Source organism: Trichechus manatus, unplaced genomic scaffold (assembly GCF_000243295.1).
Source record: "Trichechus manatus latirostris isolate Lorelei unplaced genomic scaffold, TriManLat1.0 scaffold00007, whole genome shotgun sequence".
Lineage (NCBI taxonomy): Eukaryota > Metazoa > Chordata > Mammalia > Sirenia > Trichechidae > Trichechus > Trichechus manatus.
In genome coordinates, this window is record NW_004443943.1 from 33,147,327 (window position 1) to 33,159,723 (window position 12,397).

At 41.8% G+C, this 12,397-nt stretch overlaps 1 protein-coding gene across 1 annotated transcript in view; it reads right to left on the reverse strand.

Moving 5' to 3' along the window:
* SORCS1 (sortilin related VPS10 domain containing receptor 1) overlaps window positions 1–12,397 on the reverse strand; it is a 555,760-nt gene that overhangs the window by 42,588 nt on the left and 500,775 nt on the right. The window contains exons 19-20 of the mRNA XM_023738816.1: window positions 8,683–8,869; window positions 833–966 (exon numbers count right to left, since the gene is read on the reverse strand). Of these exons, the coding sequence (XP_023594584.1) occupies window positions 833–966; window positions 8,683–8,869 (321 nt within the window). The remainder of the gene's footprint in view (window positions 1–832; window positions 967–8,682; window positions 8,870–12,397) is intronic.

Consider the following 12,397-nt stretch of genomic DNA (forward strand, 5'->3'; position numbering starts at 1 on the left):
CTAACTTATGTTTGCAAGCATTTTAATTTCTGAAAGTGGAGCAAGTTGAAAACTGAAACAGAAGCTGCAGCCTGGTGTAATGAGAAGAACAATGAATGGAGGCATCAGAAGGCCTTGAATCTGGTCTCTGTGTGAAGCAGCTGAATGAGACTGGGGTGAGTCATTTCATCTGCCTCATCCTCACTTTTCTTATCTGCACAGTGAAAGTTTTTGCATAAATAAGGTTAAAAGTTTCTACTGGTTTTACAATTGCTGCTGACTTTTGATCAATTTTGGGAAAACATAAAGAGTAAAGCTAGTCTAAAGAAACGGCCAAGTCTGATTTCTCATGAGGGGGCCATTTAGGGGGTAAGGGTGCACTGAAAATCTATTTCTTCTGCCTGTCCAGCATCCATTTTCCTCTTCTTCCTTTTGGGAACCACTTCTCACATACTCTCTGTCCATGTAGCTCCAAGGAGGCTGACTCCAACTTCTCCCGCTCTGCCTGGCCAATAAGACATCTGTTAGAACTTTTGGGAGAATTTCTTTCTTTGTTGAGCTGTGAAGGTTGGGTTGCTAAGGGCCACTCAGAAAAAAAAGTCTAAACTGAGAAGAAAGCCAACATTGATACAGGATGGTAGAGATAAGATGGAGGGGGTGGAGAGTGGGGAGAGAGAGAGAGATTGAGAATGAACAAACTGAAGAAATAATTTGTGTACCGAGTTCCTGCTGTCCTTGAAGCTAGAGCTACCCCTAGAATCTTGAGTTACATGAGCCAACTCATTCTCTTCTTTGCTTCAGCAAGTTTGCATTGCACTTTTGTCACTAGACCACATGCAGAAGGCCGACCCACCTCCGTATTGTTTCCTTTCCACCACACATAAGTGAGGGTGCCCACTTGGCTGGGCCACAGCACTGCAGTTGCATTGACCTCTTTGTTCTTTGTGGTGACAAAGGGAAGAGACAGGTGCACATGCTCCAGGGGACCTGAGGTACAAGAGAAAGAGGGACTGTAGAGAAGGCAGGGCTTTCTCTGCTTCACTTCTCTGCTCTAAAGAGAACACATATTCATTCTTGAAGCCTCTAAAACGTTGCAGCTGTATCCCCTGCTCAGGTGCTTTCCCAACTTTGGAGAAAAGCATATATTATGAACAATTGCATCTCAATATTTTCCATTCACAGAGCTTTCTATCAGTCTAAAACCTGAGTTATTCATGTTTAAAAGTTTAAAAATTTACAAGTATGAAGTCCTTGAATGAGCAGGCATAATCCTAGATTTCACAGGGAGATTCAAAGTCCTTCCAAGAGGTTATTTCCTTGGTGGTAAACCAGGCTGGTGAAAACCTTATACAATTCATGTTCAAAGAGAAAAAAAATCCTCAAACCATTCTACACATAATTAGTCTTTACTGTCTATTGGGTTTTGAAAAATCCTGTGTGTGTATGTGAGTGTGTGCAAGTTTGTTTTTATGTGTGAGTGTGTGTAAAGCTATCTGATTCGGTAAGCAGGAAACAAACTCTGGAATTGAGTTAAGCTTGTCCTGGACAAAGGTATTCATGAGTACGTAGAGAGATCTGTGGTTATGAGATTTTCAAGATGTGCTCAAAACTGTGTGCTTCTACCTATGGAGGCTTATACAAACCATAAACCTTAACCAGTTGTACAAACTCCACAAAAATATAAATGCTCTTATAGGGAACAACAAGGGCCTTTACTATGACACTCAATCTGTTCTTTGGGTCACTGTTTCTGGGCAAACTGCAGCTGTATTTGAAGTGAACATGATGCAAATCCACCATCAACACCATTTTCTAGAAGTTGGAGACGACTGGTACCTCGGGCCTTTCCATCCTGGAATTAATACCACCTCTTCTTCTGTTTACCCTTTAAACATGTTTCCCAGGGACCTGTCTTTAGCCTTTTTCTTTCTCTACCTACTCTTCTGTGGGGCAATGTCACCTATAACCTGAACATCAACTATAAAATGATGTCAAGGACTCCAAAGTCACCTTGGTGGCTCCAGAGCCAATCAGCAGAGCTGGATCCTATTATTTTCCCCATTCCATATTTTCTGTATCTCAGTGAATAACACCAGTACTCATCCAGGGGCCCAATCCAGAAGTAGAAAGTCAATTAGACTTTCTTGCCACCCACAACCATTTAGGAAACCACTTATGTGGTTTCATAAATATCTCTAAATTAGAGCCACTTCTTACTCTCCCCAATCTGGCGCCCTGGTTAATTCACTTAAAACCTGTCTCATCTGGGCCATTATAACTCTCTTAAATTTTCCTGCCTCTAACCTTTTACCACTCTAATCTGTCCTCCAAATTATTGCAAAAGTGATTTTTCTAGAAGGTCAAGCTGATCATATTACTCACTTATTCAAAATTAAGTTTCCCATTACTTAATTATAATAATCATTGTTAACACATATTGATCTATTATTTGTGAGACACACGACAGAGGCTTCAAACTTTTTAATGGTAATAATGCTTCGTGTTTTTCTTTACATACAAAGACTAGTATAGTTCCTGGCATGTAGCTGATATTCAAGCGTGAACTGGGCAAATGAACAAATGATATAATTTCCTGCCTCTGCCTTTGTTCACGCTACTCTCTCTTTATAGAATAAGAGGTTTGGTGATGAGCATGCAGAATAGAATTGATCTTCTGGCTTACAACCCATATGTGAGGAAGTAGTTGCTTGTAAGTCAGAAAGGTATGAGAAACTAATAAGGGAGATAAGGATGACATTTATTAAGTGATAACTATATGCTACGTATTCTGTGAGGACTCTACTGTTTTTTTCTTTTTTCTCATGTAATTCTCACAACAACCTTATGAAGTAGACACTACTACCGTTACTTGGAGATGAAAAAACAGAGGCAGATGACTAACCCAAGGTCACACAACTAAGAAACACGTGTGAACTCAAGCGGTCTGATTTCAGAGCCCATGCTCTGGCCAGTAGACATATGCCTGATAAGACCTTTTCAGTCTATTCTAACAAAAGGTCTCTTAAGAGTCATTACTTACTGATTACTTAAATATGTTCCAGACATTCGGGAAAGCACCTAACATGCTCTAATTTATTGCACAGCTCTCACTCTTCCCCCAGGACACGTTTTATTCCAGCAGGCCATACCTTGTCCTGCCCTTGGGCCTTTGCTTACACACTTTTCTTATACACCTGTCCATCTTCAAGTCTGTTTTAGTGTTCCCTCCTCTGAGATGCTCTTGCTGACTCTCTCAGCTGAGTGAAGTCAATCAGAACACAAGAACTAGATATGCTCTGCTAGAAATGCTAGTTCTATTCCAGGGGGTTGATTTCCTTCTGGTTCTCCCCCATATGAGTACTTACTTTTTTTTTTAAAGTCAGAACATCAAAGTAAGCACAATGACTACATGTTCGATAATTTTACAAAAATTGAATCATGTTAGTGAAATATGGTCATTCATTCATTCAACGGTCTTTTAGTGCTCCTATGTGTCAGGCATTGTTCTAGGTGCTAAGGATACCTGGCACTTGCTGGAGCTTAGTTATTAGTGAGGGAGGCAGGCATTAAACACATACAGCAGGGAAGGTGAGAGAATGAGGGGCACGCGCGATATTTGACAGAGTGGTGAAGGAAGGCCTCTCTCAGGAAATGACATTTGACCTGAAGGAAGTAAGGAATGTGTCAACTTTCTATTTGGGATTCTCCAGGGTGAGGGTACAGCACGTGCAAAGACCTGGTGGAGGCCATGTGCTCACCATGTGTGGGGCACATCAAAACAGCCAGGATGACTGCAGTAGAGATGGAGGGAAAGAGGAGAAGCTAATGAGAGCTTAGAGGTAGTCAGCATCCATAGCAGGTCAGCCTTGTAGGCCCCAAGATATGTATATGTGTGTTTGCATGAGTTCATTCTTGCATACATATATATTATTTTTTAAAAATCCATTGCCATCAAGTCAATTCTTACTCATGGCGACCCCATGTGCTTCAGAGGAGAGCTGTACTTTAGAGTAGGACTATGTTCAATGGCTTTAATCTTATGGAAGTAAATAGCCAGGTTTTCCTTCCATGGCACAACTGAGTGGACTCAAATAGCCAACCTTTCAGTTAGTAGCCGAATCCAACATGTTTGCACCACCCAGGGACCTTGTATACGCATTAACATACATGTAAGTGTGTGTGAAATGTATTTTTGAGATTTCCGCAAACTCTTGTATTCATTTTATTTTTATAGGTTTAATACAGTTGATTTCTGCTGCCCAAAGTCTATCTTTTAAGCTTCTCTGCTATGCACAGAGGGTGCAATCTGCCCTAACAGCTGGCTGGCTGCACTGAGAAAGCTGAACAAGCTGGCAGGTGCTGCACCATCATGCAGGTGCCTGCGATGCACAAAAGAGACAGTAGGTGGCAATGCATCACTTCATATGACTCTTCCTGGCAAGTGGTTGAGAGAACAGGGGAAATACTTGTGTGAATTGGGTTTCCCTCTGCTTTCTTGTTTAGCCCTCCTATGCTAGAGCAAAAAGCTGACTTCTTTGAGACTAAACTTCGTGTGTGGGTGGGTGTGTGTGTGGGGGGGGGGGGACCCACTTCCAGGAATTCCAATTTAGTGAGTCTGGAATGGGGCCCAGGACACTGCATTTTTATCATGTAATTCTGGGGCAGGTGTCTAATTAACTACAACTTACGAAACTTGGATGGACTTTTGCAGACCAATACAATGACATGTGAGTAGCTGCAAAATGACATAGATTTCCAAGAAACGGATCACTTTACCCTAAAATGAAGGCTAGGAAGACATATGCAAATGGACGTTAACCACCATGTGCAAGATTGTGCCCTGAGAAGAGGGCTTGAGAGGGGCTAGCATATCTATCTGCCTCATCTTTTTTTCACCTCTCATTCTGCACGTCTGCAGAGTCTTCAGTGATTTTCTTCTGCAAGACTGGCTGAGACAGGGCAGCTTTCTGAGCAGAAATCGGCATGCCCTCTAAATCCTCTGCCCCATCAGGCTAAAGGCAACGCTGGCTGAACCATGTGTCTCTATTAGTTTGCAAACCAGCAGCGCAGAGTGAGTGAATACTCTCCTCAAGGAATTCCCCACTGCCAGGCGACAACATTACCCAGCAAGGGCCCTGCTGGAGACCTTAGGGCAGGAACGAGGTCTCCATTTGTTTCTGATGACCTTTGCAGACCCATATTACAGACGCTGGTTTGGAATTAAATCACCTCTGTGCACCAGAGTGTGGACGGAGTGTGTGCAAGCCAGGCCACGGTCTTTCAGAGGGCGTGCAGGGAAGGGGGTACTGCGGGGCCAGAGGGCAGTCTTGGCAAGCGTGGAGTTGCTGCCAATTTTGTCTCGTTCAGAACGCACTGAGTTCAAATGCATGTGCTCCTTTGGGATGTCGGCAAAATCAAGTTTTACTGGCTGACAGAGCACAGATGATTTGCTTGATGGGATCTTTGGGAACCGGATAGGCATTCCTCATTTGACAGCGGTGAAAACCTGGGCTCCGAGAGACAGTGATTTGACGAGGGGTTTGGGCCAGCTTCTGGAGCTAACCAGATTGTCCAACTAAGTCCAGTGCTTGCATATATATGTATATATATTTTCCTACAAAGCCATTCCTCCCTCCCTCTATATCCTGGCACTTTGTACCAAAAGGTGCTCATGACACCTCTCAGGTTAAGATGGCTATGAGTGTGACTCAATTATGGTCTTGTTCTACCTGCTACTGAGTATAAAATGGTGTAAAAGCCATAGTGCTTCTCTAATCTTTGTTTTCTCCACTGGAGAGGTAAGGATGAGCAAACAGATTTATGTGCACGGTAAAGCACAGTGGTCCTTTAGAAGAAAAGTGCTAAGCAAACATGTCAGAACCTGCTGAAACTGCTTATGAAGTGGGTTTTGGAGGCATGTGAGTTAACAAAGAGCTTAAAACATAATCTTGGTTTAACACAGTTAGTACAAAAAGTTAAATCTTGTCCCCAAGGCCAGGCTAGAAAGGGGTCCCATTATACGAGACATGCTTATCCAAACACTTAATCAAGATGAGTCTACAAAATTAACATTAGAACACGAAAGTTACAACCACAAAAATTACAAATCATCTTCCAGTAGGGTTAAGGTCAAATCTTTTACCTGCTCAACTATTCTAATGTAATTAAAACATTAGAATTTCTTTTATAAATCATGGCTTCAGTAGCCCTTAATCTTGAGCATGGGCAAGCCCTAAATTGTTTTCCTTCCCAGGATTTAGTAAATCGGGGAGGGATCTGGGGAAAGGGAACCCCTGAAGTGATATGATGACATTGAGGGGCAAGAAAGAGTTCACAAGACAAGCTGGAGAGCAAGCTAAAGAATACTCAGTGGGAGACCTTGAGAAATTTAGACAAAAACGGCTACTGAATTTTAAATCAGTATTTACACATGGTTGGAGTATAGTAGGTGTTTAATAAACATATGGGCTATGGATGGAATACAATTATCGTAACTCTTAAGGAAGGTCATTCTTTAAAAATCCTGCTTATAGAGCAAGCTGGGGGGAAGATAAGCTGTTCTGTGGGCAGCCATTCTCAGCAAATGTATCACCTTTTGTGTTGCAAGCAATTATTATTACTAAAAATCAAAGTTTATAATGTACTTTAAAAACTTTTTAAGATTGTTCTTATGCTATCACTCCTCTGAATACTGATGTGTAGGGTGGTATTATGCCTTCGTAGCAACCCTATAGGGCAGAGTAGAACTGCCCCAAAGGGTTTCCAAGGCTGCAAGTCTTTACAGAAACAGACTGCCACATCTTTCTCCTGCGGTGCAGCTGCTGGGTTTGAACCACCAACCTTTCAGTTAGCAGCCAAGCACTTAACCACTGCACCACAAGGGATCCTTACAGGGTCATTATGAGTTGGAATCAACTTGATGGCAACGGGTTTTATTATGTCTTAGCAAAAGGCAACTCCAGAAAGTCTATATAGGATGGACTCAGGGGTTTCAGTCAGTTGTAAAAGGGCCTATGAAACGTGTATTGAACCTATGTTGCTGTATAGCAAATACACTGCTTCTAAACTAATATTCACGTCCCTTTGTGATGATCAGCAAAGATGTGAAGGGGGAGTAGGGCTGATGAAGATTTAGTCATTCCAACCCCAAGACATACTTGGTACTGACACTAACCCTAGTGATCAAGAGCTGGAATTCCTGAGGCAGACAGACCTGAGTCTAAACGATGGCTGTGCCAGATAGTAGGAATGTACCTTCAAATGAGCTACTTAAGGTCTCTGTACCTCAATTCTCTTGTAAAGTAGGGTTTCTAGTAGTATCGACTTCACAGGGTAGTTTGAAAAAGTGAGATCTTGTTTAACCTGGAACACAGTAATAGCTTCATAAACTTTAGCTGTGAAGCAGGGACGGGTGGAACTGTCATACTGGGACTCATGAGTAATCTTATTCCCACCTGATGGGAGTGTATGTTTCTTTGAAGCACCTCTGTCATAAGTGTCATAAGAGATAAAAGATCAAGAATTATTGACATAGTAGGAATCCTTAGCAACCAGTATCTTGGGGACCCCTATGGAGTCCTGTCCTCCTGCTGCCACCACAGCAGCCTTCAAAACAGAGTTTAGTTGTTGCTTTTTCTGTTCAGTTTGACCAGATGAGCAAGGTACTGGGGAGAGGCATGGAGCACCATCTGGTCTTAATACTCTGGACTTAGACCTTGAGATTAATTTGAACAAGATCATTCACGTACAGGAGCGACTTTGGTTTTAAAGTAACCTATTTCTCTAGAAACCAAAATAACTCCTATGACTGTTTGGGGGACACCCACACACCTAACATAAGAGGCGTTTATGACACATTTTCATCAAACACAACTTCAGAATTATCATTATCTCATCATATTCAGTCACAACTTTAGATTCCTCAACAGGGAAAGGCTGACGCCTTTCTTGGAAATGTTGTCTAGTGTAGCTTCCTTGACATTGTTTACACGCTTTGCCCTATACGAACTCATAGCAACCCTATAGGGCAGAGCAGAACTGCCCCATAGGGTTTCCAAGGAGCTGCTGGTTGATTTGAACTGCTGACTTTTGGTTAGTGGCCAATCTCTTAACCACTGGGCCACCAGTGCTCCTCGTCCTATACTACCTTCTCCCTAATACCAAATCACCCACAAGACAGAAGCCCAGGGAACACATTAAAAAAAAAAAAAAAAAAAAAGCTAGAGATGCATAAGTCTAAAATAATTAATAATAGTAACCGTAACATGGGAAGAGAAGAACAATTAGCTGGAGAAGAAATTACTTTGCTCATGCTAATTCTTAATGTATTACATGGAACCAGGAATGTGGGCTGTTTTCAACCATTTCTGGCCAATTTAAAAAAAAAAAAAGAGATAAATTCTACAAAATAGCTCTGTGACTTTCTCAGGCTCAGACCCCAGACAAGGTCTTATATCTTGGAAGCCCCTGAAGAGGGTATTGTTAGTGTAACGAGAACAATCTAAAGCAAATGAGAGCCCAAGATTGTTCAAATTCCCCTCACCGCCTTTTCTTCTCATTTTTTTCCCACTTTTTCTCTGATTCTCACATTCCCCTTTTCCCTTTTGTTAAAAGTGAGTTTCTTCTAGATATGAAATTTGGGTTTGATTTGAAAAGGACACAATATTTACAATATGTTATAAACCAACAACAGTAATAACATACAAGTTACATGTAAGTACAGGACGGCGCTGTCAGACCCCAGACTGTTGTCCACCTGCACGGTCACTCGGAAAATGCCCACGTTCTGATAGACGTGTTTGATCCCATCTTCCATGGAGCTGAGGTTGACATAAGACACTGCAATGCCATCACCAAAATCCACTTGGATAAGTGTCCTCTGAACATCACCCTGAAAAACACAGCCCAATATCAGAGGGAAGGGAGGGGACATCACAGTGCTTGGAAGCTTCTGCTCTAGATGTACAGGGGGTGGGGCTTGTCCTGGTCCCCGGCACCCTCCTCCAGCTAGAAGCATCTCTCTGTATTTGACAGAATCCCTGTGACATCCCCTGGCAGCCAAGAGTTTGCTAAGATGGATGCTCTCCAAATCTGAAGGGCACTGACTACCAAAAGTTTCTGAAAATTAATGGTGTTTGATTACCAGTTCCAATCGGATATTCAGTTTTTCTGAAGGCTTTGATAATATGCATATGGTAATATCCATATAATAAAAGGTGCATGCACATAGTTTTAAAAATATAACCTACCTGAAATGATCATGGCATTGTCAGGGCCCCTAAATCCCCCTCTCTGTTTGTGTCCCTAACAGTGTTGGGCAAAGGATGGAAGACACCTCACCTTATACCTGACATGACTTTGAATTCAGCTCTATTATTTTTCAAGATAATAATGGTTAATTATTTGATCTTTCAGCATTTTTTACCTATTAAAACGCTACCAAACACTTTATCTTTTATTCTTTATAGCATCTTGGTCTAGAAAGATGAACAAGCAATGGTTTTCCATTTTAGAGATGAGGAAGCTGGAATCAAGGAAGGATTAATTGTTTGCTTAAGGTTAACATAGTAGTTAGCATTCCTGAGATCCCAACCCATTTCTCTGGCCTTCCAGTTCATTCATTCTAGGTAGAACCCAGTGCTGTGGGAAAAGCTTCGAAGGCTCCTCCAGGCTTCAATTCTGGTGTACCATTAAGAAAATGGGTGATTGCCTTCATTACCCAGTGTTGCTATATAATAGAAATACCACAAGTGACGGCTTGAACAAACAAAAGTTGATTCTCTCACAGTCTAGTAGGCAAGTCTGAATTCAGGGTGCTAGCTTCAGGCGAAGGCTTACTCTCTCTGTTGACTCTGGAGGAACGTTCTCGTCATCAGTCTTCCCCTGGTCTAGGAACTTTTCTTTGAAGGAATCTCAGGTCCAAAGGACACACTCAGCTCCCTGCTCCTTGGTGGTATGAGGTCCCCGTCTCTCTGTTCCCTTCTCTCTTTTATCTCTTGTAAGATAAAAGGTGATGCAGGCCACACCCCAGGGAAAATCCCTTTACATTGGCTCAAGGATGTGACCTGAGTAAGGGTGTTACATCCCACCCTAATCTTCTTTAACATAATCTAATCTTGCCTCATTAATCACAGGCAGAGATTAGGATTTACAACACATAGGAAAATTACATCAATCACAAAATGATGGATAATCACACAATACTGGGAATCATTACCTAGCTAAGTTGACAGGTATTTTGGGGAGACACAATTCAATTCATGACAGTGACTTTATGCAAGTCTTTACACCTCCCTGGGTCTCAGTTACCTAATCTATAAAATGAGCACATGAATATCTTATCCTCTTAACTGAACGAGTTGTTATAAAAGAAACAGGTAATTTGTTATGTAAAAAATGCATACTACATAAATAACTTTAAAAACAGTACAGCTATAAAAGACCCACTATTTTCCTTTAAAAGCTAGATTGGAATCATATAATTCTAAATTTTCTCATGGTAGACAAAAATCATAACCAAACCCAGTGCAGTTGAGTCAATTTCGACTCATATCGACCCCAAGTATTACAGACTACAGCTGCTTCATAGCAGCTGTAATCTTTACAGGAGCAGATCAGCAGGCCTTTCCTCCATGGCACTGCTGGGTAGATTCGAACTACCAAACCTTTAGGTTAGTAGGTGAGCGCAAACCCAGGAGAAAATAAAGTTGGCTTTGTAAAGATTCCGGGAGAAAGATGTGGCAATCTGCTTCCATAAAGATTTACAGCTTTGGAAACCCTATGGGGCTGTTCTACTCTGTCCTATAGGGTCACTATGAGTCGGAACTGACTCCATGGCAAAGGAGTTTTTGGTTTGTAAAGATTCAGACCTGGAATAATAGTTGAGATTCTCAAGGAACAAAGTTGCCTAGATCCAACTGACAAAAACAGATTAGACAGGCCTATAAAATAAAAAATAACACATATGAGGAACACGCTTCTTAGTTCAATCAAATACACAAGACCAAATAGGCGACTCCTGTCCAAAAGCATGAGGAGAAGGCAGGAAGGGACAAGAACTGGAAGAATGAACAAAGGGAACTCAGGGTGGAAAGGGCGAGCATGCTGGCACATTATGGGGATTGCAACCAATGTCACAAAACAATATGTGTATAAATTTTTCAATGAGAAATTAACTTGAGCTGTAAACTTTCACCTAGAGCACAGTAAAATTAAAACAAAACAGATCTTCTCACACAGGCCCATCTTCTGGGGAGAAGTGGGGAGGGCGGGAACTTTGACCTAGGAATATATTTTTGATTAAGTAAGGTTCATATGGTATTATATTTTTCAAAAAGGCCAAGTTTAAAATGGTGACATTTAAAAAGATTAATTCACAGGAGAAGGAAATGCAGTTGAAATCTTATGAATGTATGTGACCTGCTCCTCTGATCTATGCCCAGCCAAGCATCTTGCATGGGGCACATGGCAGCTCACTCTAAGTAAGCATGTGGGCAAAAATTCTCCCCTTGGGTGGAAACAGGAACTCTATCCAAAACTACAAAACATGTCCGCAAGCCCAGGCATTGTATAATTATTTGAATTCCCCTTCCACTCATAAATGTCAACCATCTCTGCTGACTTGTCCTTCATCTGGACAAAGTGGATTGATAAATTTCTCATTTTCTTTCTAGTCAGTTTCCACTCCCAGGTTTCCTTTTTTAAATAGAGATGTTGCTAAGCCAGCCCTAGGTGTGGGCATAGGAGAAGCGCCCAGTTTTTAATCTACTCACAGATCATTTAAAACAAGTGACAGCTGGTGAAAGAGAAGTATCGGGGGTAGCTGGGACTTACAGGTTAACCATGGAATAAAACAAGCAACATAGATTTAACTAGAGAGACGTGGACAGAGGAAGGACTGGAGCGAGGGAAGAAGGGAAAGAGAGAGGGAGAGAAAATTGTGGGGACTGAGTAGACATCAGGCAAGCAAGGGTCATCACTTGTAAGAGGACAGAAGGAGATGAAACTTTTCATCCAATTCTACAGCCTCCACTGAGAGAGAGCAGCTACACACATGACTGGGAAAAATACAGCTTTGACTTCTACTGCTTGATTCTCCCTTGACTTTTCTGTCTGGCTTCATCAGTCTCATTTCATGGACTTGGACTTAGACCTTCTATCAGTTATATTCGGACCACCTCCCAGGTTGTGTTTATCTGCACTTCTGCTGCCTGTCATGCTATTCTTTTGGCCTGATCACGAAACCCCAAAACCACTGCCATGGAGTCAACTTCAACTCTTAGCGACCCTACAGGACAGAGTAGAACTGCCCCATAGGATTTCCAAGGCTGTAAATCTTTATGGAAGCAGACTGCCACATCTTTCTCCCATGGAGTGACTAGTGGGTTAGAACCTTTCAGTAGGCATCCTAGTCTTTAAC